At 43.2% G+C, this 27,496-nt stretch overlaps 1 protein-coding gene across 6 annotated transcripts in view; it reads right to left on the bottom strand.

Annotated features, from left to right (window-relative positions):
• Window positions 1-9,962: 9,962 nt before the first annotated feature.
• The window catches only part of LOC147447076 (uncharacterized), a 186,405-nt gene continuing 168,871 nt past the window's right edge, over window positions 9,963-27,496 (bottom strand). For 5 of the 6 annotated variants that reach the window (XM_086522983.1, XM_086522982.1, XM_086522984.1 and 2 more), the window contains 5 exons: window positions 25,211-25,279; window positions 25,070-25,142; window positions 10,839-10,930; window positions 10,715-10,744; window positions 9,963-10,435 (listed from right to left, as the gene is read on the bottom strand). In XM_086522983.1, the coding sequence (XP_086379109.1) occupies window positions 10,421-10,435; window positions 10,715-10,744; window positions 10,839-10,930; window positions 25,070-25,142; window positions 25,211-25,279 (279 nt within the window). In that variant the 3' untranslated portion in view covers window positions 9,963-10,420. Of the gene's footprint in view, window positions 10,436-10,714; window positions 10,745-10,838; window positions 10,963-25,069; window positions 25,143-25,210; window positions 25,280-27,496 lie in introns of all 6 variants that reach the window. The other variant, XR_015189588.1, reaches the window with a different exon arrangement.

The raw sequence follows: 27,496 nt of genomic DNA, 5'->3' as shown, positions 1-27,496 counted from the left end.
TTTTAGATTATGCAATGGCTCCATTTGAAGAAGGCTTACTTTATTTCTTAAGTGTCTCTTTGTCTTCAGTTTAGGACATTGATTTATTAGATAATCAATATCTTTTAATAGTTTCAATGCAACTTTTTCTTTCCTCTTTCAACAGATTTGAAGAGTTATTTGCTATGCAGCATATGATGAACACTATGTCTGCAAATGTATCAGAATGTGGTGATAATGGATGTCATACAAATTTGGTTGCATTAATGAAATGACTAGCCACAACGAATGTTTTTAGAACTTGCAAACTTTAAATAGTCTTGGTTATTGTGAGAGACTGAGGATGATACAACACATCCTATTTCGTATACAAGGAGCGTGTCATTTTCCTTTTGATAGATGGCAAAGTGAAGTATTTGACTAACTTAGTGTATGTACCCAATATCACATGAAATTAGTTTATATTGGGGAAACAATTGAGCAGGGTTTGCACGTCTACAAGTTCAATTCTGATGGTCTCTACTTACAAAGATATGAGAAGCATGGAAGGCTCATTGCACGAAAGGAGGTGGATATAATGTTCACTCTTGATGTAGATGTACTTGAGATGAAAGCTACCATGTTTACAGAAGGGTCAAGAGTAGATGGAAATATTGACATTTAGCAAAAGCGTATAGGACATGTGAATCTGCAAAGGCTAACAACTATGTAAGGTCAGAACTTGTTATAAGATTTTCAATGTTTTAGATGGCATAAATGCATAAAGTTAGTGAGGCTTGTCAATTTGGAAAGCATGCCAAGACATATTTTCCTCATGACAAGCATGTTAGCAGAAAAATGTTGGAGATCTTTCATTTTGGCGTATGGGGTTCTACAAATACTATGTCTATGGGTGGATGTTTAAGGGATACTACTTGAGCGGATTAGTTTTTGACATATGTATGAACCTTAGTCTAGTAGGATGATTTTTCAAATCTTGAGAAGTTAGAATGTTGTTTGGTCGTTAGGATTATGCAGTTATGTAGCGTGATGGTGTTGGGCAGATTTACTATGTAGCAATGGGGATTTATAGATGAAGATGCAATTTGTCAGATCTGTCTTCTTCTATGTTCTGATGAGATAGTGAATTTCTCTTTTTTGTACATGAAGCAAATGTGGAAATGTGTAGTTCAAAGTGTGTGTCTGGTTTGAAGGAATGTTTGTTTGGTAGGCTAGAACTCAAGGTTTTGTCAGAGTGGAAGTCAGATAGGGTTGTCACAGTAGTCTGGGAAGGAAAACTGTCCTCGTTTAAGCGCATTATACACTGGCGATCACGGTGTTGATGAAGGGGTGTCATGGGTGAATTTACTCTTTCTTGTGAGAAGGACGGGTGCTAAGAAGAGGCTGAGCAGCAGTTATGGTGTGGATTACAATGGCATTTACGATTTCTTGGAAGTAAAATGTTGAATGGTTGTAAGTTCTAGAGAATTCACAACAATCTTCACATTCATATTTCACAAGGTTGGCAACAAGGCAGCGAGGTCTGCAACAGCGAGAGGATGACCAATGTGCAGAAGGGCACAAAGGTATTGAAGATAGTGGGATGCAAAGTGACAAAGATGAGAATGAGTCGGATCCGAATACGGAGGAGTTAGAAGATGTAAGGAATTATGGTGGAATCGTTAATGCACCTGAGGATGACACGGAATTAGATCCGAGGTTTGTAGGAGGAGTTGTATTGCAGCAAATTTTTCTTGGCAAGAAGACGTTCGGATTTTGACCCTTTTGGCATCAGAGTAGGTGTGCCAATACAATCGGTATCATCATCATCATCCTCAATAGAAAAGAGGTTTGGGGTATTAAATCCAAGTTCTTCAAAAATAAGTTCTGGGGAGAAGAAGGAAGAAGAAAATTAAGAGGAAAAAGAAGAAAAAGTCCATAGAGGACAACAGTGATGATGATTCAGATTCAGACTCCAATTTAGGTCAAATTCAGATTCTGATACAGAGTCAAGCAGTAATTGAGATTTTGATTCCGATATAGGGATTCAGATTCAAGTTTAGATAAAGAGGATAAGAAGAGGAAGCATAAGAAGAAGTCAAAGAAGATGTCTAAAGTAAAGTCAAAGGGGAGTTTGGTGGAGAAGATGGTGGAAAAGATGTTGGAATTAGGGTTGCAGAGAAACACACACAGCTTGGAGAAGACGAAGGAAGCTCAAGGCACACAATAGAGAGTGTATTACTTAGTGTGCAATGGAAAGATAGATAGCCCTAGAGTGATGGACGTATATACAATGCACGGGGGGAAAAACCTCCTAAAGAGGGAAAAAATGCCCCGGCGGTCCTAGTGTGTTCACACACATCACTACCACATGTATATGGTAACAAATCCCCCCTGGAGTGATGCGGTGAACGAGAGCTGGCACATGAGTAAAGGGAAGTGCCATGCCCTGAGGACAGGATCAGTCCACAAAGGGGAGTAAGCCCAAAGCTTTGCGGAAAGCTTCAAGCTTCTCACGAGACAATGCCTTTGTGAAAAGATCTGCAAGGTTGTCCTATGTTGGCACATAAGCCAAGCTGATCTCTCTTGCTGAGAGCCTCTCCGTGACATAGTGGTAATGCACCTCAATGTGCTTTGTGCGAGCATGAAAAACTGGGTTCCTCGCAACTGCCAATGCGCTTTGACTGTCAGTGTAGATAGTGTTGGCAGTGTCCTGTCCAACACCCAAATCATCCATAAGGCGTCTGAGCCATACACACTCAACCGTAGCTGTGAAGACTGCCCTGTACTCAGCCTCACAACTCAAAGTGGCCACAGTAGGTTGCTTCTTGCTCAACCATGATATACATGAACTGCCAAGCATGAAACAAAAACCACTTGTGGACACTCGTGTGTCAAAACAACCAGCCCAATCTGAGTCCGAAAAAGCATGTAAGTCTGGCGGCAATAATCCCCCCTTGGGATAAAACAAGCCAAGATGTAAAGTGCCACTAAGGTAGCGGAAAATCCTCTTGACAGCCTGCCAATGCTTAGACCCTGGGCTATGCATAAATCTGTTGACCTGTGAGACTGCAAATTGAATTTCCGGCCTCGTGTTGCATACATAAATGAGGCAGCCAACAACAGTTTGGTAAAGAGTGACATCAGCAGGATCACCAGCATCATGTAGACTCAACTTCAAACTTGTTTCCATGGGAGTGGCAATAGGTTTGCAATCCTCAAGTCCAAACTTACATAGCAATGTCTCTATGTAAATTTTCTGACACAAGGCAATACCACCATCACACTGCTTAAACTGTATACCCAAATAATGATGCAACAGTCCCAACTCTTTCATCTTGAAAGTAGCATTCAAATCAGCCTTAAATTCAGCAATATGTCTCTCATTTGGTCCAGCGATCAGCAAATCATCGACATAAAGAACCACGATGAGAAATACATCACCCTCACGCTTTACATACAATGTGCTTTCTGTTGGACTGTTATGAAAGCCTTGTTTGACCAAATGAGTGTCAGCTTTCTCATACCAATCACGAGGAGATTGCTTCAACCCATACAAAGCCTTGTTACATTTTCACACTTTGTCCTCTTGTCCTTTTATGACAAAACCGCGAGGCTGCGTTACATAAACTTCCTCAAATATGTCACCATTCAAGAAAGCAGTAACAATGTATGATTGATGTACATCCCAACCAAAATGAGCTGCCAATGCACATAGAAAACGCACAGTAGTCATACGACAAGTGGGAGCAAAAGTCTCTTCATAATCTATGCCTTTTTGCTGTGCATAACCCTTTGCAACAAGTCGAGCCTTATGGCGATCAATCTCACCATCCGGCTTGCGTTTCAACTCGTAAACCCACTTCGTACCAATGGCCTTTTTGCCAGGAGGCAAATCACATAAAGTCCATGTGTCATTTTCTATAAGTGCATCATATTCTGATTGCATGGCAGCCATCCAATTTTCTGAATTTTGTGCTTCATCAAAAGTCAGAGGCTCTTCAACATCATGTAAGCTAGACACAGCCAAAGCATAACAATCTGATGCATAAGATGCATGGAGAGAGCATGAACGAGTACGACTAGACAAAGGTGCATCCAATTTACTGTCACGCAAAGTGTGCACCAACCATTTTGGCATACCTCTAGCTTGCTCATTTTCAGCCCTTTCCTCATCAAGTACATCATGTACATCTGCATCAGTAATAGGCTGATCTAAAACATTTTCAGAAACCCCCATAGGCTGTACATTTGCCTCATTGGAACTTACATTCGTATTTCCACCACTGAAAAGAGGCAACAAAGTGTCATAAATGTCCTGTGAGCTTACATTACTGTCTCTAGTACATGACAGCAAGGGCTGAACAGAATCTTCCACAAACACTACATCCCAAGAAACCAGAATACGTTTTGTTTGCGGATGATATAACCTGTAAACTTTGCTTTTAGCATTATAACCAACAAAAATACATTTGACAGCCTTATCATCCAATTTTCTGCGCTGCACTTGTGGCACCAAAGCATATGCCAAACAACCAAAAACACGCATGTGCTCAATAGAAGGTTTTCTATCATGCCATTCTTCATATGGAGTAATAGACTACAAAGCTTTCGTAGGACACCTGTTAAGTACATAAGTGGCACACATAATGGCCTCAAGCCAAAAAGAATGCGGTAAAGCTTGACTTTTGACCATACATCGTGCCATTTCCGTCAGTGACCTGTTTTTCCTCTCAGCAACACCATTTGGCTGAGGTGTATAAGGCACTGTACATTAGTGTTTTATCCCACGACTAGCCAGAAATGCATTAAATTCATGAGACATATAATCCCCCCCTCGATCGGAACGGAGTGTGCCCATAGTACATTTCGAGACATTTTCAGCCATAGCCAAAAATTGTTTGAAGCACATAAAAACTTTGGACTTCGCTTTAAGCGGAAATACCCATGCATGCTTGGAGTAATCATCAATGAAAGTCACGAAGTACAGGTAATTGCCCAAGGACGGAGTTTGCATGGGCCCACAAACATCACTATGCACAAGCTGCAACCTGCATGTGGCCCGAACTGAACCATCCTTTGGAAACTTAGAACGCTACATCTTACCCAAAATACAGCCTTCACAAACATGTTTGACAGGTGCTTCAAGAGGCGGCAAAGAAGCAACCATATCAGATTTCTGCAAACGCAGCAAACTGGCAAAATTCAGATGACCAAAATGTGCATGCCAGAGTTTTGCATCTGAAATAGCCCTTGAATCTGCAACAGCATTTGCAAAATTTTTTCCACACTTGTCATACAAACTGAGCTTATACAGCCCACGACAACTTGTCCTCAGCAGCAAACATCTTGAACACATCTGTGTTGTTGTTGTCAGCCATGGTAAATGTTGTACCTGATGTGAAAACTGTCCGAAAATAGGAGAAAACGAATCGGGAACAACCTGTGCTATATAGCACAAACCGTAGAAGACTATAAGGCACCTGTTATGTAGAAAACGGCACTGACAGAAATTTTGCACAAAATGACGAAATAGCCTGTGCAGTACTGCTTGTAGTGGAAGCGGAGGCCGAAATGAGCCTGAAATGAGCTTGGACAAAAGTTTTGTCGACCTGTGAACGCTCGCCAAAGCTCATTGAAATCGGAGAAAGTGAGGAGGCGTGTGCTGGAGCAGCTGGCGTCTAAGCCCGGGAGGACGTGACCTGCTCTGATACCAATCGTTGGAATTAGGGTTGCAGAGAAACGCACACAGCTTGGAGAAGATGAAGGAAGCTCAAGGCACACAATAGAGAGTGTATTACTTAGTGTGCAATGGAAAGATAGATAGCCCTAGAGTGATGGGCGTATATACAATGCATGGGGGAAAAAACCTCCTAAAGAGAGAAAAAATGCCCCGGCGGTCCTAGTGTGTTCACACACATCACTACCACATGTATATGGTAACAAAAGAAGCCGAAGGAAATGGGTGTTAAGCAGGAGTCACCTAGCAAGAAAGTTCATTGTGACATTTGTGACAAGGATGGTCACTTTACAACTAAATATTAATACAATCCAATTTTTTGAGGACTAATCCGAAGAGGATTCAACAAAAATTTCAGGAAAACATGGCATAGGCAAGCGGAGTATTCCCGGAAGCCGTAGGTCAGTAGAGGATGTTTAATAATCAAGGATGGAAAAAGCAACAACAACAAATTTCTAGATGGAGACCACCTTTTAATCAAAATAGTCCATTTAGAGGAAATTTTAACCAAGGTTATCGATCAAGAGTTGACGGATTTCAAGGTTATAGGCCTTGGGGAGGAAATTGGAATCAATAGCAAGCTTGGTCACAATAGCAGGGTTGACAGTAACCATCGAATTGGAATCAGCAAGGGTGGAATCCACAAGGATGGAATCAGCAAACACCAAACTAGCAGTTGCCACAATTGCTTGCGCATCATGCTGATTGATGTTGAAATTTCTCAGCAGCATGGGGCAAATCAAGTGTTAGCGAATTGCTCTCCGGAGTGCGATTGCTTGCAATTTTAAGTTGGGTGAGACAAATGTATTGGCAGTTACACGTTCTAAAGCAAAGCTTAATCCACCTTTGGATTGGAAGGAACAGAAAGAAGTAAGAGATGAAACGGCCGAGGAAGTGGTAAAGTTAAGACAAGAGGAGACAACTTCAAGATGGAAGCAAAAGCAGTCTTAGAAAGTGGAGAGTTCAGAGTTTTCATCTAGAGAGTTGTTTAAAGAATTGCTGAATACTCCTATGTTTTTTTACATTGGATCAATTACTCTCATTGGTTCCAATATTTAGAAACAGGTTTTACTCTGTTACAAGAATGACAAATGATCCAGAACTTTAGAAGGCATAAAGTGAAAATGTGGAAAGTTATCAGATCAATCCTGATGATATTGATTTCACTATACCAACTGTTCATTGATGCTCATACATTTTTAGAAGTTTTGTTAGATGGCGGATCCGATTTTGTCAGAAACTGAATTTTTGAAGATGGCAAATGTGAAGTTGGAACCTGCACTATTCCAAGTGAGAATGGTGGATCATCGAAGAGTGCAACCAGTTGGGATGCTCCGAAGACAAACTCTCAAATTGCATGGATAATCATTTCAAGTAAATTTTATTGTTTTGAGAATGCAGGATGCGGGTAATGCATATCCAAGTTGTTAGGAAGGCCGTGGTTTAAGACAGCAAAGCTCAAGAAAGATTGGGAGAAGAATGAAGTGATTCTCAAGAAGGGTTAGCGTTTGGTGAAAATGTCGATGAATTCTAAAAAGAAATTGTCAATGTCATTGAGGCCAAGATGGCCCAGACAATCAGTTGAGTGAAAGAAGTTGAAGATGATGAAGAAGCATGTTTTCTTAAAGCCAATCCCACTGTTGTACCGGTGTTTGAAGTTGATGTGGAAAGAACTGTTGGAAAGTATGTTTGTCAAAGGGGCTCTGAGAAGTCATCTGATAAGTCAGAGAAAGCAAATGTAGATCAGTATCCGATTCAGGAGTTAGGAAGTACTCACATGGGTGAATTGAAAGAGGATTTATAATGTTTAGATGAGGAGATTGCACCAAAGGAGGCAATCACTAGGGCAAAATTCCTCTATGATAAGATGATGGAAAGAGTTTCACAAGTAAAGGTTTATGTTCACATGTTACCTTCATTGATGACCATACAAGAAAAGTATGGGTCCATAATGAAGGAGAAAAGTGAGGTCTTTACTCACTTCCAAAAATTCAAGGCCATGGCTTAAAAACCGACTGGAAAGTATACAAAGTGCATGAGCTCAAATGAGGGGGAGAATACTTACTCTAATGACTTTAGCAGTTTTTGAAAAGGCAAGGAATTTAGAGGTCATTTTCTCCATTTAATCGCGTACTTTTGAAGATCTTGTTTATCACAAAGTTTGGATTTATGGTTTGAATGCTTTATCGAATGTAGAGCATGCGTTGGGATATCAATCTCAAGTTGTGGTACACCTTGAAGACTTCTCCCCTACATTTAGCACTAGCACAAGGTAGCAGACACGATGAGTGGCACTAGAGTTGGACTTCATTGACTTGATCTATCTAGCAAGAGTGGTGCCACTTATCGTGCCAACTCACTCACTAACAATTTCATATTGGCCATTGTATATATTCTCTTAAAGTGTTGTATTTCCCACTCATATTTTGTAGATAGTACCAACACTTGTGTAGTGAAAAGACTCCATATCCATTGTGTGCTCTCTTGGTTGTGTATGTGTTCTTGGAAGAGTTCAAACTCTCTCCTTATTTATCTCTTAACACCCCCCTCCAGACATGATTTATCAATTATAGGATCACCAACAGCTGTGCATTATATCTTGCATGAGGCACTTCATAGATTTTTTTTTTTGCCGATGTGGTTTTTCTGACTCAAAACGTAGAGCAAGTTTGTTGTCTTTCAAGTCTCTTTGTTTTTGTGTTTGACCTTTTTTTTTTTGAGTTGATCCTTGACCATGTATTCTTGCCATGTGGGTAGCATAAGTGTGCAATTGTAGCCATGTGAGACTTTATGGAGTCCATCAATGTAAAAGAGTTACGTAACAACCGTAAAGCCCAAGAATCAAACTAAAGTGGGACGATATTAAGGTCTTCTTAGATAGAAATCAAGATCATGTCGTGGGTAGATGAAAAATCTTCTTGGATGGGATGAAAGTTTACCTTTTTTTTTGGAGAATTACCTACAACTTTGAAATTATAACACACACCCAACCCCTGTAGGTGGAGGCAACCCAACTCTTAAGGTGAGTCTTCCCAGCCGGATAAGGTTGGCCAACCCATCATATGGACTAGGGGAACAACCCTCAAGGGCTACATGTCACATGAGTTGTCAAGGGGGTGTGAACCCAAGACCTTAGACACAAAGGGCTATTGCTCTACCAACCGAGCTAGCACTCATTGACAAGCTGCCTCATTTTTCAAGATCCCAAACTCAAAAAAATTATCCTTAAATATTTGTTTAAATACTCACATATCTTCTTGGCTCAAATGAAGAAACCCCTAGATAGTTTTACTTACCCTTAATCTCCAAAGCCAAATCTAGGAACTATAACATGCAAATAACTTGAACTTTGAAGAGAATCCCTATTGTTGAATTTGTTTGCAAAGGCCATTTTTTTCCTCCTCCGTAAGTATCAATGCTTATGACAATGTAAAATAATAGGCAGGTGCAACGCCCAACCTATACAAGTTTCAACTTTGAGGTTGCAAGTAGTAAGAGGTTTTATTTTGAAGTAAAACTTTGATAAAGTTTATGTTCACATTTTCCAGCATATGAATTGCAAGGATCTTTTGTGTGTGTGTGTGTGTGTCCCTATCCGGCAACTTCAGATCCCGAGTTTTTTTCCCAGTCATTTGTGAGCCAAAGGTGTGAAATCATATTGCAAGCCTAATAGGTATTGGACTTTCATATACATTTTGTTCCAAGATAAATTTAAGCACCTCCATCTTAGACTTATCCCATTTTATTTTATTTTAGAAACTGATTGATAGCTATTGCAAACACAATCTAAGTTGGGACTCACCATAGTTGAATTTTGTTTAGGTAAACAATTGGCTGATTCTGCAAGCTGACAACCTTTTCCAATACTATCTATTCATTTCAAGAAAATGAGCTTTGCATTTACACTTTCTTACTTGGAACTCATATTTTCCTATTTTTCATAGGGGCATGGTGTACAATCAATTGATTAATATAGAATTCCCGATGAAGGCTTTGGAATATATATATATATATATATATATATATATATATATATATATATATAATTTATTTTAAATTTATAACTTTATTTTGTAAAACTTGAGATGGATGTAGTTGTCACTAAGAGGGTGATTTCCCAAGCTGAACAGGCATTGGACAAAGCGAGCCTATCTTTTCCCAAGCTTGACCTACACGTGAGCATGTGTGTATGAGAGAGAGAGAGAGAGAGAGAGAGAGAGAGAGAGAGAGAGAGAGAGAGAGAGAGAGAGAGTACAATGATATGGGTCCTCAAATTGGAGCTCTCTTCAGATAGTCTTTGCTTATATTTACAGCTTATCATACAAGGGTGCTCTACAGCCTTCTGGCAAGAAGTGCACAGGATGTTTGGGCTATATCTTAAAATTGATGTAAACCGGAAAACATGGTTGTCACAAAAATTGACAATGATGCCAGCATGTGAGTGCACTTTCTGACCTAGCAGTTTGGCGGATGTTGTTCCACAACGCAATATGCACATAGGGTTTGCTAGGTGCTTCTAGTTAACATGGAATAGGACCAAAGCACAGCTTATTATCTTTTGGCATTGGATATCTATATAATCCATGCTAGGTGCCCCTCCTTAACATGGGATAGGATCAAAGCACAGCTATCTTTTGGCATTGATTACTTTGAATAGTATACTATTCAATCATGTGTCTAACCAGGGATTCTCCTTGCTTGCTTCATTTTCGTCCTCGTTATTCACTCTGAGAGCTTCTGTTCACGAGTTGCACACAAACCAAGTCTGAAACTTTTCATCGGTAAGTGCACAAAAAACGCTCCTCCACTTCAATAAGGACGTGATCACATGAGCAACAGTTATTTGTTAGATGCAACTGGTGCAACTATGCCGCGAATTTTGGCATAGTTACAAAAATTCACATAGTTACATACAAACAAACAACTTGCCCACACGTGCCATGCATGAGGCATAAAGTAACAGATAACTATGCTTCGTGCAACCACTACCTAAACAAAGAAAAGAGACAAACTTACTCGCTTGAGCATTTTGATAAATTTGTTTATCTGCACCGATGTTTTGAGTTGGGTTAGAGATAACTCCTGGTGCATACTTCGACATAAATTATCTTTCAATATAGGTAGTCTTAGAACAACATACCTGACCCAAGTCCGGATGCAGTGAATATGCCTTCTCAAACCAAAATAATGCAGACTTTGAATCATTCAGTACTGTGTAGCATAGACCCATTCCTGTCGTACAGTGTTCTGTGATTTGAGCAAAACTGCCACAGCAAAATTTTCTACAGACATATTTTAGGAACACTACCATCCACTCAAACTTGATGCAGAATTTAAAATGTTTTTCGGAGCTTAACATATATATATATATATATATATATATATATATATATATATATATATATATATATATATATATATATATATATATATATATATATATATATATGCAAGGTATAGCCTCACGGTAATCATCTACAAGACATCTGATCCATCATGGATAGTATTGACTCAATATTCCAACATGCCCACTAATGTCGGCAATGCGCAATAGTGAGTGTAGAATATGGCACCAATATACGCTCTCGCACACCCCACACTTTGTTGTAAATTGATTTGATTAATTTACTAGTGGGAAACCTCGAAGCGAGGAAAACACACCGAAAGGATCATATACAAGGGGAAGAACACATAACTACTCAGCTGTACAGTGTAGCTAGAAACATTCATAGAAAAGCTGATGTATCTCTGCGGTGATATCACCAACTTCCAAAGAAAACCGTAACGATTGCCTAAGAGAAAGCTTGAAGAGTGGGAACGGGTCTGCATGAGTACGATGGAACATGTAAGCATTACGCTGACGCCATAGGGTCCAATAAGCCGAGTATCTGACCCACATAAACAAAACCGCGAAACACTGTAGTGTCGGTAAGAAAATGCCAAATGCCAAGAACCTTTTGTGGAAGAAAATCCCTGGAAAACAGAGCCACATACAGGCCGATACACGACGAAGGAAATCTCTAGTAATGCAGCAATCCCACAACAAGTGGGAGACATTCGCTTGTGCAATTGAGCAACGGACACAAGAAGAGGGGCGAATATGACGTGCCCTAAGAAAAGTGCCGACTGGAAGCACTCCAAGCAAACAGGCCCAAAGAAATAGTCACTCCTTCAAAGGCAAATGGATTTTCCACAAGGCAGAGAGAAGCTTCCTCTACCAGAGATCAGATTTGCGCATGTGCCAAAGAACATTACAATGATTAGCAAGCCAGGGTTGCGGTAGAAGAAGAGCATAAATTCGACTGGCAGAAATATCTCGAAAAGGCATTTCCCAAAGATCCTAATCAGACATGCGATCACCATCAGGCAAAGGTGTAACGGGCAAAAAATCAAGCAACATGTTTTGAAGTTCTCTCCAAAACTGACGGTAATGCATGCCCAATCCAAAACGGCGAGCGGCGAAGGAAAACTCAAAAGCATATATGGCCTCATGGACTACATCCTCAACCACACGAATGCCACGACCAGAGAGAAAGTAAGCCTGGCGAGGCGAGCGGTCAACCAAAGTAACAAAGAATGCACGGCTCCAATGGAGACTCTCCAAATGGAACGAATCGAATCACCTTCCTACCGAGGATTCCATGAAAGATGAATCGTAACCTCTTTCCAGGCAGATACCAAAGTGGAAGCAGGAGGACATCCAGAAATGTGCCCTTCCATTTTGCCAAATACCACCTCCCAAATAGATGATTTCCAATGGAAGTAACAACATGTTGACCGAGGTATAGGCTGAATTTGTTGCGCAAGTGTAGGCAACAACATAGCTTTCCTAGCAAGAACATGCTTGCGCAAGTCCAAGATATTAAGACCACCAAGACGTTTAGGAGTGCAAAGCTTCTCCATCAATATCAAGCGCAAGCATTTTTTCTGAGCATGGGTCCGCCACAAATGGGACAACATAAGAGAATCAAGACAACGACGAGGCCAGTGCATCAGTGGCAAAAAGAGCTGAACATATGCCACCAAGATACTCTAAACAATTCGCAGACGAACATGTAATGGCCAAGTGGATAACTTCGAGTAATGGAATTTGACATTCAAACGTTGCATAACCCAATCCACTTTCTGAGAGTGAGTGACATTCCATCCAATTGGATAACTCAAATGCTTAGTAATCACATTTGGAGAAACAATTTCAATTGGTCACAATAGACTATACCAATCACAAGAACAAAGAGGCGAAAGCTTTGATTTACAAAAGTTGACTCTAAGTCTAGCCGTAATGCCAAACAATTCGAAGGCTTCCATAATCACTTTGACACCAGCTTGCTGATTACAAGGCATAAACAACGAGTCATCAGCATAAGCCTGGCCAATGAAGATATGACCCAAGGGTAACCGCAAACCATGAAGATGCTCAACAAAGGTCAGGTGATCAAGATAAATCAACAGGGGGTGAGGGGCAATAACCCTGCCTGACCGAACAAACAAGAGGCCAAGATTTTGTTTAATTCCACTTCCAGGATCCCCGAAGACGTACTACAAGCATACAAGAAATAAACCACATTGGCCAATTTAGGACCAAACCCTAAGCACCTCATTGTGGCAGCAATGAAGTCCCACTGTACAGTGTCAAGGGCCTTTTCAATATCAACTTGCATAACCAACACATCCAGCTGAGTGTACTTAGCATACTCCATGCCAATCATAACATTAGCCAGATTGTCCATAATCTTGCGACGTGGAATGAAATCATACTGATCCCGATGGAGTCCTGCAGAAACATGGTCCTTCATGCGGTGCAGCAGCATCTTAGCCAATATCTTGTAAACCACCAGCATCAAAGTAATAGGGCGCCAATGAGAGAATCGCTCACAAAGCGCTTGCTTAGGCAACAATTTAAGTAAACCTTCTTTCCAAGAAAGAGGCAAATCCTGTTTCTCCCATGCTGCATTTATCATGAAAAGCAACGACTGTTCAAGAGCCTCCTAGAAGGAGAGGAAAAATTCGACAGTAAGCCCATCCCAACCAAGAGACCACCAACGGCCCAATGCAAGCAACGCACTATGCAATTCTGAGCTAGTGAACGGTTCCTCAAGGCAACGTGCATCTTGCGGGGATATGATCGAATGAACAAAAGAAAGCATCATTGATGCGCATGGCAAGCAGCCGAAGATGCCTGAGGAGTAGCAATCACCTGTCGATAATGTAAAACCAAGGCACTAGCAAGTTCCTAATTCGAAGAAGTCCAAACACCCGAGGAAAGCATAACCCGCTTGATTGCTTGTGAGACCCTTGTATGATGCCACATGGTCCAATAAGCAATCTGACCCACATAAAGAAGACCACAAACTATTTTACAGAAGGCGGGAGAATGCCAAAAGCCCAAAACTGTTTGTGGAAGACCATGGAGAAAAAACGGAGCTGCATACAATCTGATAGGTGGCGAAGAAAAACCCTAGTAATGTAGCAATCCCAAAGTAGGTGACTAACTATCTCTTTCGTAGTCGAATAGTGAACACACCGAGAAGAGCACATATGAAATGTACCGAGAAAAGTGCCCACTAGGAGAACTCCAAGCAAGCATCGCTAGAGAAACAATCGCTCCTTCAAAGGCAAGCAACTCTTCTAGATGGCAAAGAGTGGCTTCCTCCACCAGGTGTTTGATTTGTGCATTGACACAGTGATCAGCAAGCCAAGGCCGCGGTAGAAGAAGAGCATAAGCTTGACTGGCAAAAATGGCCTCAAAAGGAGAAAGTCCAATCAGACATGCGAGTACCATCAGCCAAATGCGGAATGGGTAGAAAGTCAGCCAGCATGCTTTAAAGCTCTCTCCAAAACTGCCGGTAATGCATACCCAATCCAAAAAGGTGAGCAGTCAAAAGGAAACTGGAAAGTGTAGCCTGCCTCATCAACCACATCACCAACTACGCGAAGGCCACAACGAGAGAAAATATGCTTGGCGAGGCGAACGGTCAACCAAAGTAAGAGGAAACGCCCGACTTCAATGAAGACTCTCCTTGCGAAACGTTGTGTTGTTGTCGATCATGCCATGATAAATGAATTGTAGCATCTTTCCGAGCAGAAATCAAACTGGAAGGGCATCCAAGAATGTGGCATTCCATCTTGCCAAACACTACCTCCCAAAGACCAAAGGAGGAAGTAACCACATACTGACACAGGTAGGCAAGCATAAGTACCCAAGGCTGAGTTTGTTGCACAAGAGCAGGCAACAACATGGCTACGCAGGTCCAAGATATTGAGACCAGCAAAGCACTTAGGAGTGCAAAGTTTCTCAATCGACATCAAATGCAAGCCTTTTTTGTGAGCATGTGTTCGCCACAAAGTAAGCCCTCAAGATACTTTGAACAATTTGCAAGCAAACATGTAATGGCCATGTGGACAATTTCCAGTAATGCAATTTGACATTCAAGCGCTGCATAACCCAATCCACTTTTTGAGCATGAGTGATATTCCATCCAATTGGATATACCCCAGATGCCTGCCAATCACATTCGGAGGAACAATCTCTCCGGCATAGTCGATTATGCCAGGAGAACCAAGCGGCAGAAGCTTCGATTTGCATCTACAAGACAATATAACCATTGGCTCCATCATGCATGGAATTGACTAAATACTCCGACATCCCCACTAACACCGTCAGCCCACTAGTGGGTTAAGAACTAGGCACGCGTGCGGGTACACACACACACACACACTTTTTTTTTAGTAAATCTTGATTGAATTTACAAGTGGGAAACCTCAAAGTGAGGAAAACCCACAATAAATAAGAGGTACAAAGGACAAAGCCCCAGAAGGCTCCGAAAACTAGAAACAATCAAAGTAAATTCCATAAGCTTCAAGAGAGATGTCTCCCACATCATGAGCAAAGTGTAAAGCTTGTCCAAGCGAAAATTTGAAGGGAAAGAGTCAATTTCTAGGGCATGAACATCTGAGAGTTATGTTGGTGCCACATGGTCCACATAACCCAAAATCTGACCCAATTGAAGACCTCAAATGGAGACTCTCACGGTTGGAGGACTCCAAAAATCCAGAACCGTCTGTGAAAGATTCCGGAGGGGAAACAAAGGCACAGAGCGAAGGACACTTGTCTGAGGAAAGTTCGAGAGGAGCGGCAATCCCAAAGCAAATGTGTGGCAGTCTCATCTGCCCCATGACATCGGACACAACGAGAGGAGGTGATGCGCTGCACATGCAACAAAGTACCAACCGGTAGAGCACCCACCATGCATCACCATAAGAAAATTCTTTGTTTGAGAGGTAGACGATTCTTCCAAATGCGAGCCAACGTGCTTTGCCACCACAACTGAGACTTGGATAGTGACCGCAGCTGATTTCCGCGAGACACAATCGATGCATCAGACTGTAGCAAAGACTAAACTCATTCAGCTAATATGCAATCCAACCTAGCATGGGCAAGATTCCAATCCGAAAGCTGCGAATCCACAAGAAATGGAGGCATTGGGGAAACATCAACAAGCAACTGGTGAATTTGCTGCCACAAATGTCGATAATGAGGTCCCAGCTCATAACGAAGAGCGGCATATGAAAGGAGAGAACCTGCCCTGTGACGTCCACACCCTAATCAACCTAGCATACCCCTTTTTGCGAAAGAAAGTATGCTTAACGAGGAAAGGGCTGAATCAAAGTGAGAGAACGCTCTACTCCAGTGAATGCTCCTTAACCAGAGGGAGTTACCTTGAGGGGACTAGTGACCATGCCAAGACAAATACGAGGTATAACAGCCTTCCAATCAGCAAAAAGGGACGAAGTGAAAGGACATCCTGGGATATGACCATCAAGCTGCCCAAGATGACATCCCAATACAATGGTGCTAGTGACACAATACCACCGCATAAATGTGAAACCATGAGCGTCCAGGGCTATTGCTGTTCCACCAAAACAGGTAGGAGCATAGATTTCCAGCTAGTACATGTTGACGTAGATCCAAAATATTAATCCCTCCCAATCGCTTAGGCGTGCATAGCTTATCCATAGATAAAAAACGCAACCTCTTCTTGTGGGAGCCTGGAGGATGTGCGCCAAAAATGCTCCAGCATGCAATGAGAGAGAAACGGGCTGAGAGCTTCCCTCTCTTTGCTTTTCTTCCTCGACGAGGATGTGTGTGTGTGTGTGTGCGCGTGTGTATCTGCTTTTTCACCTAGCGCTATCTGCTGAGGCCACCAGTGATGTCTAGAAATTAACGCTATTGAATGCCTTGCCTGTAGTGCTACTAAGAATCTCCACCAGCGCTACTCAGAATTTCTTGCCAGTGCTATCTGATGTTGCGGTACCTTCAATTTGCAATACTTGTTGCCTTTGGATTCCAAGCTCAAAAGCTCTTGACTTATCCAAAGCTCTGCACCTTGCTCAAGGGTTCTATAGAATAGTGTCAAGCTCTCCTAGAGCTCAATTTTCTACACACTAGCTTATCCAAAGCTTGAACCTTACCTCGTCGGGAGCCTTCGTGCACGGCACCGGAGCCGGGAAGAACCGTCAGCTCTGATACCACTTGTGAGTGTGCGGTGCGGAGCGTGCGAGTGCGCGGGTGCGGTGCGGTGAGGAAGAAGACACACAAGAACACAGAGATATGGGTGGGGAGACTCCAAGAGTACGAACAGCCCCCTATACATTCTTAAGTGTATCAATGTACAAAAGTGGATGGGCGCCCATAGCATGGGCGACCGGGCAAAGCATAGAGGCCTTTGCCCCAACACATACTAGGTGACAAGATCCATGAGTTGTTGAACTGGATATGGACTTCTTTCTCAGGTTCCAGACCCTCTTAGGCCCTACAGGCATCCAATAAATCTTCGTGCAGACATTCCTTGATGAGGGACATAGCATCCATCTATAAGGTTCCAGACACTCTTAGGCCCTACAGGCATCCTGAAAATCTTTGTGCAGACATTCCTTGATGAGGGACATAGCATCACTGACAAGGTTCCAAACCCTCTTAGGTCCTATAGGAATCCTAAAAATCTTTGTGCAATCATTCCTTGATGAGGGACATAGCATCCACAAACACACACAGACACACACGCAGATCTGGTAGAAGTTGTTGGCTGCCCAACGTTGCTGACAGGGACAGAAGCATCGATAGGAGCATGCAGGGCAGAAGGTCGCGTAAGGGCTTGCGAAGGGCAGGAGGTTGTGCAGGTTCGTCACTCACTCACTCACACACACACACACACACACACACACACACACACACATGAGCATGCATGCATATAAAGATTTGCATACGGAGTTTGTGTGATAACTCTAAAGATGCAGGGCAGGAGGTCGTGCAGGTTCGTCACTCACGCTCACACACACACACACACACACGCAGATCTGGTAGAAGTTGTTGGCTGCCCAACATTGTTAACAGGGACAGAAGCACCGATAGGAGCATGCAAGGCAGAAGGTCGCGTAAGGGAAGGAGGTCGTGCAGGTTCGTCACTCACACACACATTTTTTTTTGTTGTAAATCTGCTTTGATTAATTTACAAGTGGGACACCTCAAAGCGAGGAAAACCCACGAAAAGAAAGGGATACAAAAAGAGGAGCACTATGAGGCTCCGAAGGCTAGAAACAGTCAAAGTAAATTCCGTAGGTATCAAGAGTGATGTCCCCAGCATCATAAGCAAAGTGCAACGCTTGACCAAGAGATAATTTGAAATAGGGAAAGGGGTCAACAACATAAGTGCCTTGGAACATTAAGGAGTTCCTATGGTGCCAGATGGCCCACAGAGTCCAAATTCTGACCCAGGTGAAGAACACCGCAAACGGAGATTGCGGTGACTGGAGCACGCCAAAAAGCCAAAAGTGTCTGTGAAAAGAGTCGGAAGGAAAACGCAGCCGAAGAGCAGTCGACACTTGCTGAATGAAGGCTCTGGAGTGGCGACAACGCCATAGTAAGTGTGGCACCGTCTCCTTAGCTTCAAGGCATCTGGGACAGCGGGAAGGCACTGTGCTATATTCCGAGCATGTAACACACTGCCAACAACAGGTAGAGCTCCCACCAAGCAGCGCCACAAGAAAACACGTTCCTTCAAAGGTAGATGACTATGCAAAATGCGAGACAATGTGTGTTGCCACCACAAGGATGACTCGGAAAGCAACCACAGCTGATTACCATGATGCACAATGCATACATCAGACTGAAGGATGGCATAGACACTGCCAGTTGAGATGCAGTCCAATCTAGTAGTAGCCAGATTCCAATCAGAGAAGCGAGAGTCCACATCCAAAGGAGGAATGGGTGAGTGATCAGCAAGCATCCTTTGAATTTCCCACCAGAGAGGAGAATAGTGAGGACCCAACCGAAAGCGGGACACTGCATCAACGAACGAAAGAACATAACCCGAGTCATCAAGCACCTGCTGCACCTGATAGATTCCTTTTTGGGAAAGAAAATACGCTTGGCGAGGAGACCGTTGAACCAAAGTCGAAGCAAAGGCCCTGCTCCAATGCAGACTCTCCAAACAAAGGGAGTTACCCACAGAGGATTGTCGACCATTCCAGGCCAAATGCGAAGTGACAACCTTCGAATCAACAATGAGAGAAGAAGTAAAGGGACGTCCAGGAATGTGTCCTTCAAGATTCCCAAAAACAACATCCCAATAAGTCGGTTTCCAATGATCAAAAGATGGGGTGACAATGTGCGTACACAAATGTGTGACCATGAGAGCCGAGGGTTGCTACTGCTCCACCAAAACTGGCATTAGCATAGCTTTCCGAGCCAAAAAGATGACATCGCAAGTCCAAAATATTCAACCCTCCAAGCCGCTTTGGAGAACACAGCTTGTCCATAGATAGAAGCGGAAGACCCTTCTTGCTAGACGAGGTCCGCCAAAAATGTTCTAAAATATTGAACATGAGGGACTGCAAGCGCAACCGAGACCAGGATAACAAAGGCAAGTAAAACCGCACATAAGCCACAAGGATGCATTGGACAATCCTGAGACGCACATGAAGTGGCCACGTGGACAATTTCCAGTAATTTAACTTGGAATGCAGACGTTGGAGCACCCAACCTAGTTTCTGCACAGTCGATACATTCCAACCTAGCGGATAACCCAAATGGCGAACCAAAACATGTGGAGGAACAATCTCCCCAGGCCACAATATCTTATGCCAGTCACACTCTTTCAGAGGCAATAGCTTGGATTTACAAAAGAACTTTGAGACAGTTGAGCTCACGAAGCGGATGGCATCTCTCACAGACATGACAAGGAGAGCCAGCAGACGAGAGAGAGAAGAAGATGAGATAACGCACTACTGGAGCACAAAAATAAGAGAGTTATCATCTTAGGTTTTAGGCTTGAAATACCTTTTACAACATGTTCACATTTCACATGGTCGCCCAAGTGCAGGCTGACCATAACCATCGCCCCCTTCAGCCAAACTTGGTAGGGCCGTCACATACGTCCCCTAAAACTAGACTCGTCACACTCATGATACATGGAGTTTTAGGTGTACTCCCAACCGTGAGTTTTCGGTTTTCTCACAACCAAGGGTTTTAGGATTTCCCATAACTTGGCGCTTCAATGAGCTACCAATCACAAATGGGGTTTTTGGTTTACTCCCAAACCCTGGGTTTAAAGTTTACCCAGTAACCCATGAGGTGACAACATAATACAGATGCAAGCGTTCACAACTTATAGGGAATGTCTTACCATTGCCTACACCCTGATGTTGTGTGTGCCTACACCCTTTGTGTCTAGGGGAGGCAACTTTCTGTTCAAGGGGAGGCATGTGAATTGTGTGCCTCACCCTAGTCTGTTTTGAAAGGAGGATTGTGTGAGTGATATGCAACCAAAACCCACATAGGGGAGGCTTGTTGGGATGCGAGTTTTGTTGCAGCTCTTATGTGAATTCTTATGTGAACAGTCTCTTCCACCTAGAAAAGCCTTATGTGTCAATCCATGTGAAAAGTCTCTTGCAACCTTTGTAAAGAGAAAGCCACTTGTATTGTGCATTGGCAGCCACCTTTTGTGCTCATGTGTCAAAGGCTGCCTACTTGTAAAAGCCTATATAGAGGCAGGTTCTGCTGAATAATATTAAGCTTTATCATTTGCAAGTATAGTCTATATTGTATTCTGCAATAGTTTCTCTCTCAAGCTCTACACTAACCTCTCCAAGCATGCTTATGCCATGAATGGTACACTAACCTATCCACCTTAACCCTAACAGAGACCTGCCGCCAATCCAAACAAGTGAAGAGTATGCATAATTTGCTGTACATCATCATAGTGATTGCGAGGCATAAACAAAGAGTCATCCGCATAGGCTTGACCAACAATCTGCCGTCCGGAGGTAAACTCAGGCCACGTAGCCTACCAGTGGAAGTCAAGGAATCCAAATACATAAACAAGGGGTTAGTAGCAATCGCATAAAGCAAAGCACCCAGAGGGCAGCCCTGCCTTACCGACCGTCCCAAAGGCCAAGATTCTGTAAGAGATCCATCCAGCAAGCCAACAAAAGTGCTGTGTGCATACAAGAAAAGCACGACACGGGATAGCCTAGGCCCAAATCCCAAGTGTTGCATGGTATCCGCAATATAATCCCAAAGAACAATATCAAATGCCTTTTCAATGTCAACCTGCTTGAGCATATTCCAAGAGGAGGGCAGTTCCCGTTGTTCTTAAGATGTATTCATCATGAACAACAGAGGCAACTTCAAATATTCCCAGAAAGACAAGAAAAATTCCACAGAGAGACCATCCCAAACAGGAGCTCTCCATCAACCCAAATCAAGCAAGCTTGCATACAATTCCGACTCAGTGAAAACAACTTCCAAGTCTTGAGCCTGCCGCATCGAAAGAATGGGAGTAACATGCGATAGAAACATGTGGCGCGCTTGGCAAGCTTCTCTCGTGGGAGAAGAAGGGGCCTCAAAAATCTTGCCATAATGAGAGTGTAGGGCTAGTGCTAGATCTCGGAAAGTGGAGGTCCACTCCCATGAGGGTAATTTAACTCTCCGTATAGCTTGAGACTGCCTGGAGTGATGCAAATGCTAGAAAATTATTTAGAAGCACATCCTTTATCTCCAAAATCCTGTTGACAAGCTCGAGTCTACCATTTGGCCAATTTCCTCTCATCATTCTGCCGTAACATAGCGCGGGCATAAAACAACTCAATCATTCGAGTGTCAGTAAGAGAAGAATGATTAGCCAAGTGCATTAATCTGTTACAAGTATCCTTTGCCTGATTAACCTGTTCCCTTAATCGTGACAAATTATCTTGGATAACACATTGAACACGCATAACAAAGCGGAACCAAGCTATGTCCATAACCCTGGATAACACACTGAACACGCATAACAAAGCGGAACCAAGCTATGTCCATATCAACATACCTCTGGGAGATCAAAGGCGGAATGATATCCACAATCATAGCACGAAAAGGCTCATGCCTGAGATAAGTATTATTGACATGCAAAAGCCTCTTCTTGGGTAGGCGATCATTGACATCAAAAGAGCCAAAACGAAGTTTCAAGCATACAGGAAAATGATCTGAGAGACACATGGCATAATCAATCCTCATCTCGCATACAAAGTCATCATACTGTTGCATGTGAAAAAGATACCAACAATCCAGCCGAGCGCGATACATACATTGAGCATTATGTTGAAAAGTGAATCCTGGATCAGTCGCATCCGAAAAGGGCCACAAATCAAGGCCATTACATGTCAGTAGAAATTGATCCCATGATTACCGTTCCATATGAAGCATGTAAGAATGCCCAATAGTAATATCTGCAAGGTTTGGTGCATTATTAATATCCCCACAGAGAAATGCATTAAAACTCCAACAATAAGAGGAGATAGCACTCCACAAGTGTGCCCTGTCTACAAAAGCTGTGTATGCATATAATCCTCCAAATTCGAAAACTTCCCCATTAACAATACATTGGATGACCATCCATCTCCTAGCCGAGTCATTGAAAACCAAGGTCGGGAAGAGTTCGTGTCGAACAAGTATAAGTACTCGAGGATAGCCAGCTGATCCTACATAAGCTATCCAGTAGTCCAAGAAGTAAGAAGTTTATCCTGCAAATTGATGTTGGTTATGCTCTTGAAGAACCGCCACAATGTCCGCTTTACATGTATGTACATAGTGCTAGGTTAGCCGCCACTTTTCGTGATTGCATAACCCACACACATTATAGGAGATGCAATTCAAAGAACTATGCATTCTGATATGGTATATACAGTGGGTGAGGAAACGGAAAAAAAGGGGAGAAAACTCAAGTACCAGTGCCCATCGACACATCCTCCCCAATTGTAGGTACCTGAGGAGGTGGGTCAAGACCTGGACTCCGATGATTGAAAATAAAGGTACCTTGCGATGAAGAGGCTTCTCTTGTAACAACTTCCTTATAAGAGCGGACCACCTTGTCCCAAGCTTCGGCCAAAGAAGTGTTGTCATTACAAGGGAGTTTTTTTTGAGCAACTTTCTTCAAAGGGGACACATAATTACGAGAAGATGCCGGAATACGGGTTGTAGCATCTTTAGCGGGTTTATTGAACACTATCCGAGTTTGAGAGGTTGAAACATGTTCTTTTCCTTTGTCTTTAATATTTGGAGAAGCAAAAAGTGCAGACAATTGTAATTGTTTCCCTTTGCCTTTATTCGCCCCAGTTGTCGGGGAGGAGGTTGAAGCACCTTTGGTTTGAGCCTCAGTAGAAGATTTCGGAGGTGAGTGAGGTTGAGGAGTAGGAACAGCTGAAGGCGATGGTTGCAGATTTGGTTCCAGACATTCGGACTGCATATGACCAAATTTGCCACAGCGGAAGCAAGAATTTACAAATTTGCCCCATTTAAGCTTAAATGGACGCTTCCAACCACTGCATCCCTGAAATCGATCGAAATACCTATTGGCGTGGGGATATCTGTGTCCCATAGAATACAAAAAGGGTTTTGTTTGCGTCCAGCCTTAGGAGGGCAAATGACTTTGCCCAGCTGAACAGCCAACAAAGGAAGAAAGTGACGCCAAGTGTGAGGAAAGTCGACTACCTCAACCCAAATAAGGCACTTGTGACAAATGAGACTCTGATAGTCCTTGGTGAGAGCCCAGGGCAGTACATGAGTCATCTGCGTATTGAAGAACAATGGAGACATTTCAAGCAGAGCATCCTGAGCATCCATGTCGGCCAGCAAGACTTTATAGAACCCTCGCGCGCCAACGTAAACCCCTCGGACTGCTTGCCGTTTGAGTAGGAAATCAACCCATTGGCCTACATCTTGAGCGGTAGGCACTCTACCCGGAAAAAAAAGAATCACATTGTTAAGTGCATATTGAGCAGCAGGATTCATAAGCTCTTGTATAGGGATGCGTACTTCCTTGACGGGAACGGATCCTTCCCAGGTTAGACATGCATCCTCGAAGTCCTCATGCAAACATTCTTTGATAAGGCTTAAAGCATCCATATCCGAAAATTTCATGGCTTTCCGGCGCTTGTATATACGCTGCTCAGCCAAATCCATGCGAAGCTCTCACACACACACACACACACACACACACACACACACACACTCTTTTTTGGGGATTTTTGATATATGATTGTTATAGACACCGAGACACACACACACACACACACACACACACACACACACACACACACACACACAGGTTGGCTGTATAGGAATCCTGCTGCTGGAAAACTTTCGGCCCCTCACACACACCACACACAGAAAATCTAACCAGCAGGATCGTGACTTGTGTGTCCTACTGTACGCTGCCTGTAGAGACACTTTTAGCACCTGCTCACATCATGTTAGGGGTTCTGTCCAGCTCGTCTGAGGCCACCTTGGGCAGGTCGCGCAGAACCAAAGGGCGTGCAACAGCAAAGCCCGTAGGGCAGGGTCGCACACACGAGCAGCAATTGCAGGCACGCATGGGCAGAATCAGTCTCACGCGCAGGGCAGGCTCACGCACTCACTCACACACACATGAGTATGCATGCGTAAAAAGATTTGCATACACAGTTTGTGTCATAACTCTAGAGATTCAGGGCAGACTCAACCATATTGAAGGCTAGCACTGATAGAACCATTAGATGGGGAAAATACTACAAAAATTAAATGGTTGATATCACTAACGCACAATAGAATATAGGAAAAACTAACATTTAATCAACTAGTCATAACTCAGAACAAAACTTCACAATGTGAAGTCTTCATGCCTGCTAGACGACAAGATTTTATACCTAGGATAAGCCCAGTTTCCCCTTTGAAGGAAAGTGCAACGCCTCATGTAGTTATCCACACTAGGTTGTAAAATTAGATCGAAAAAAAAATTAATCTACATCAAAATTCCAAATTAGATCTATACTTACGGACTTCAAAATAAACCTTACCGCTCAATGCTCCAAAATGATAAGGGTTTAACTCCAGAGTCTGTCTACAATCCATTATTGAAGCCTGATAATCCTGTCAGCACATAAATACACATCCTAAGGCATCTTTACGCCTGAGAAGGAATTGAAGGACTAGCTAACCTGCAAGAGGTAATTGACCGTGGCTCGCTTATTCCATCCCTCTGCAAATGATGGTGCCACTTCAATGACCTATCAACGTCACATACCAAGCTTTCCCACGTAAATAGTATAAAATGGCATCAAATAATTTACTAGTAGAATACAATAATAACCAAAATAAAACACAAATACTTGCTCATATAAACCTAGAACAATGCATGAGAAGCCCAAATTCAGCTTCAAATTCATGCACATTTGGAACACTTTCCAAGTTTTAAACATGCAAGCAGTCACTTTCATGAAAAGAACTCTACTGGCTTAGTTTCAAATGGTTGATTGTTCAATAAGCATGCAAGTTCTAGGTAATTAGAGATGTGAGCAAGTTCCAAGATACCAGCAAATGATTTTAGCTGGAGCCAGCCTGCTGTGGGACAAGGGGCAAAAGTACCAAATCTGCACTATTGGTACATAGCAGATAACGGTTGCAGATAATTGTGGAGAGAGAGAGAGAGAGAGAGAGAGAGAGAGAGAGAGAGAGAGAGAGAGAGAGAGAGAGAGAGAGAGAGAGAGAGAGAGAGAGAGAAATGAAATGAAATGTTATATTAACGTCTTCAAAAGGCCAAAGTGACCTATGAGACCAGAAAGTTACAATGTGGTGGATCTGATACAAAGTCAGAGTCAGAGTAACAAGAAAGTTACAATGTGGTGGATCTGATACAAAGTCAGAGTCAGAGTAACAAGATGACAACAATGACAAAAATGAAATGACAAATGTCACAATAAAATACTATGGAGAGAGAGAGAGAGAGAGAGAGAGAGAGAGAGAGAGAGAGAGAGAGAGAGAGAAAGAAAGAAAGAAAGAAAGATTTTTAACGTCTATGTCAGGCCGAAATCGGCCTATGAGACAAATCAAATGTACATGGTGTGTATGTCATCTGTCTATCGGAAAGACAAATGAAACAAAACTGATACAAAACTGAACTGAATGTAGGTAGTGGAGTATCTGAGGAGGGATGGAGCTCTATCTCTAGGGGTATATGCATGTCTATATGCTCAAGGTAGTACAATCATGAGAATGCATCAAGCTATCTAGCTCCATCTTGTACTAATGGGGGGATGTAAGATGTGGTACATGGGCGGGGCTGGTGCCAAGGCTACCCGGATGAAAGCTGTCGGGTCGGCCCTCATCTGAGCTACTCGCTCCTCAGTGGCACGGCGCTCCCGGGCTCGGATCTCCTCGATCTGTCGGTGGTGGGAGCTCGCGCCCCTGTAGCCTGTGACTCGTGGTCGTCGTCTAGCTCGGCTCACCTCCGCCTGTGGGAGTGTCACTCCCCTCTGAGTGTCTGGTGAGGGAGGGGCGGCAATCCTCTGAAAGAAGTCTGTGAGCTGCGACTGTCTCCCCTCTGTCTGTGTAGCTGTGTGTGGCTGTAGTAGTGTGTCCCGATGGCTCTGTATCTCTAGTAAGAAACGTCCGAGCTGTCTCTGATCTCTAGAGTCCATGATCTCTCGGAGAGTGGGCTGTCCTCTGAATAAGGCCTCATACCTGCCTCTGATCTCAGTGTATGCTCTGCATCTACATACAAAGTGCTCCTCACTCTCCACCTCCTCTGTGCAGGCTTTGCAGACTCGCTCCTCCCTGGGAACACCAGTATGTCTCCCGATCTCAATCTCTAACCTGTGTGAAGCCACTCTCAACTGACCAATCGCCACCCGTGAGCTATGTGGCATATATGTGTCCATATAGCGTGGTCTCTGTATGAACCCCCCAGACAATATGGTGAGAAACTGGTCTCTGTAATCTGACATCCTCGTCCCCAAGCCAGGTGACTCCCAGACTCTCCTAGTGTATAGCTGCCACAGATCCTGTCTCAATACCAAGTTCCTCTCACTGCGAGAGAGGTGAACATATGGTGAGTGGGGGTCGTACTGGAATGGTGGTAGGCTCTCCATGTCAAGACCATGTCCCTCAAACCATGCTCTGACCTGTGAGTACCATGCTCTCTCATGCTCACTCTCTGATAGCTGTATAGCTGCCTCAAATGCTCTACGAGTAAGTCTGTCAGGAGGTAGCTCTCTCATCCTCTGGATGAAGCAGACTGTCTGGAATAGTGCCTCTACAAACATAGGTGGTGTGGCGAGCTCGGCTCTAATAATGTCATGTGGCACTGTCTTCTTGCTGCGGAGCAAGCGTGAGATCATACATACATGTGGCCTCTCAAGCTGTGTCCACTGGTCAGCTGTCAATCCTGGTGCCCATACAGCCGCCGAGTACATCAGGGCCGGGGTGACTAAGGTGTCGAAAAGCCA

The sequence above is a fragment of the Adiantum capillus-veneris genome, chromosome 11, assembly GCF_014529385.1.
Source record: "Adiantum capillus-veneris isolate H3 chromosome 11, ASM1452938v2, whole genome shotgun sequence".
Classification (NCBI taxonomy): Eukaryota; Viridiplantae; Streptophyta; class Polypodiopsida; order Polypodiales; family Pteridaceae; genus Adiantum; species Adiantum capillus-veneris.
Note: the sequence above shows the minus strand (reverse complement) of the source record. Positions and strands in the feature narration are given on the sequence as shown.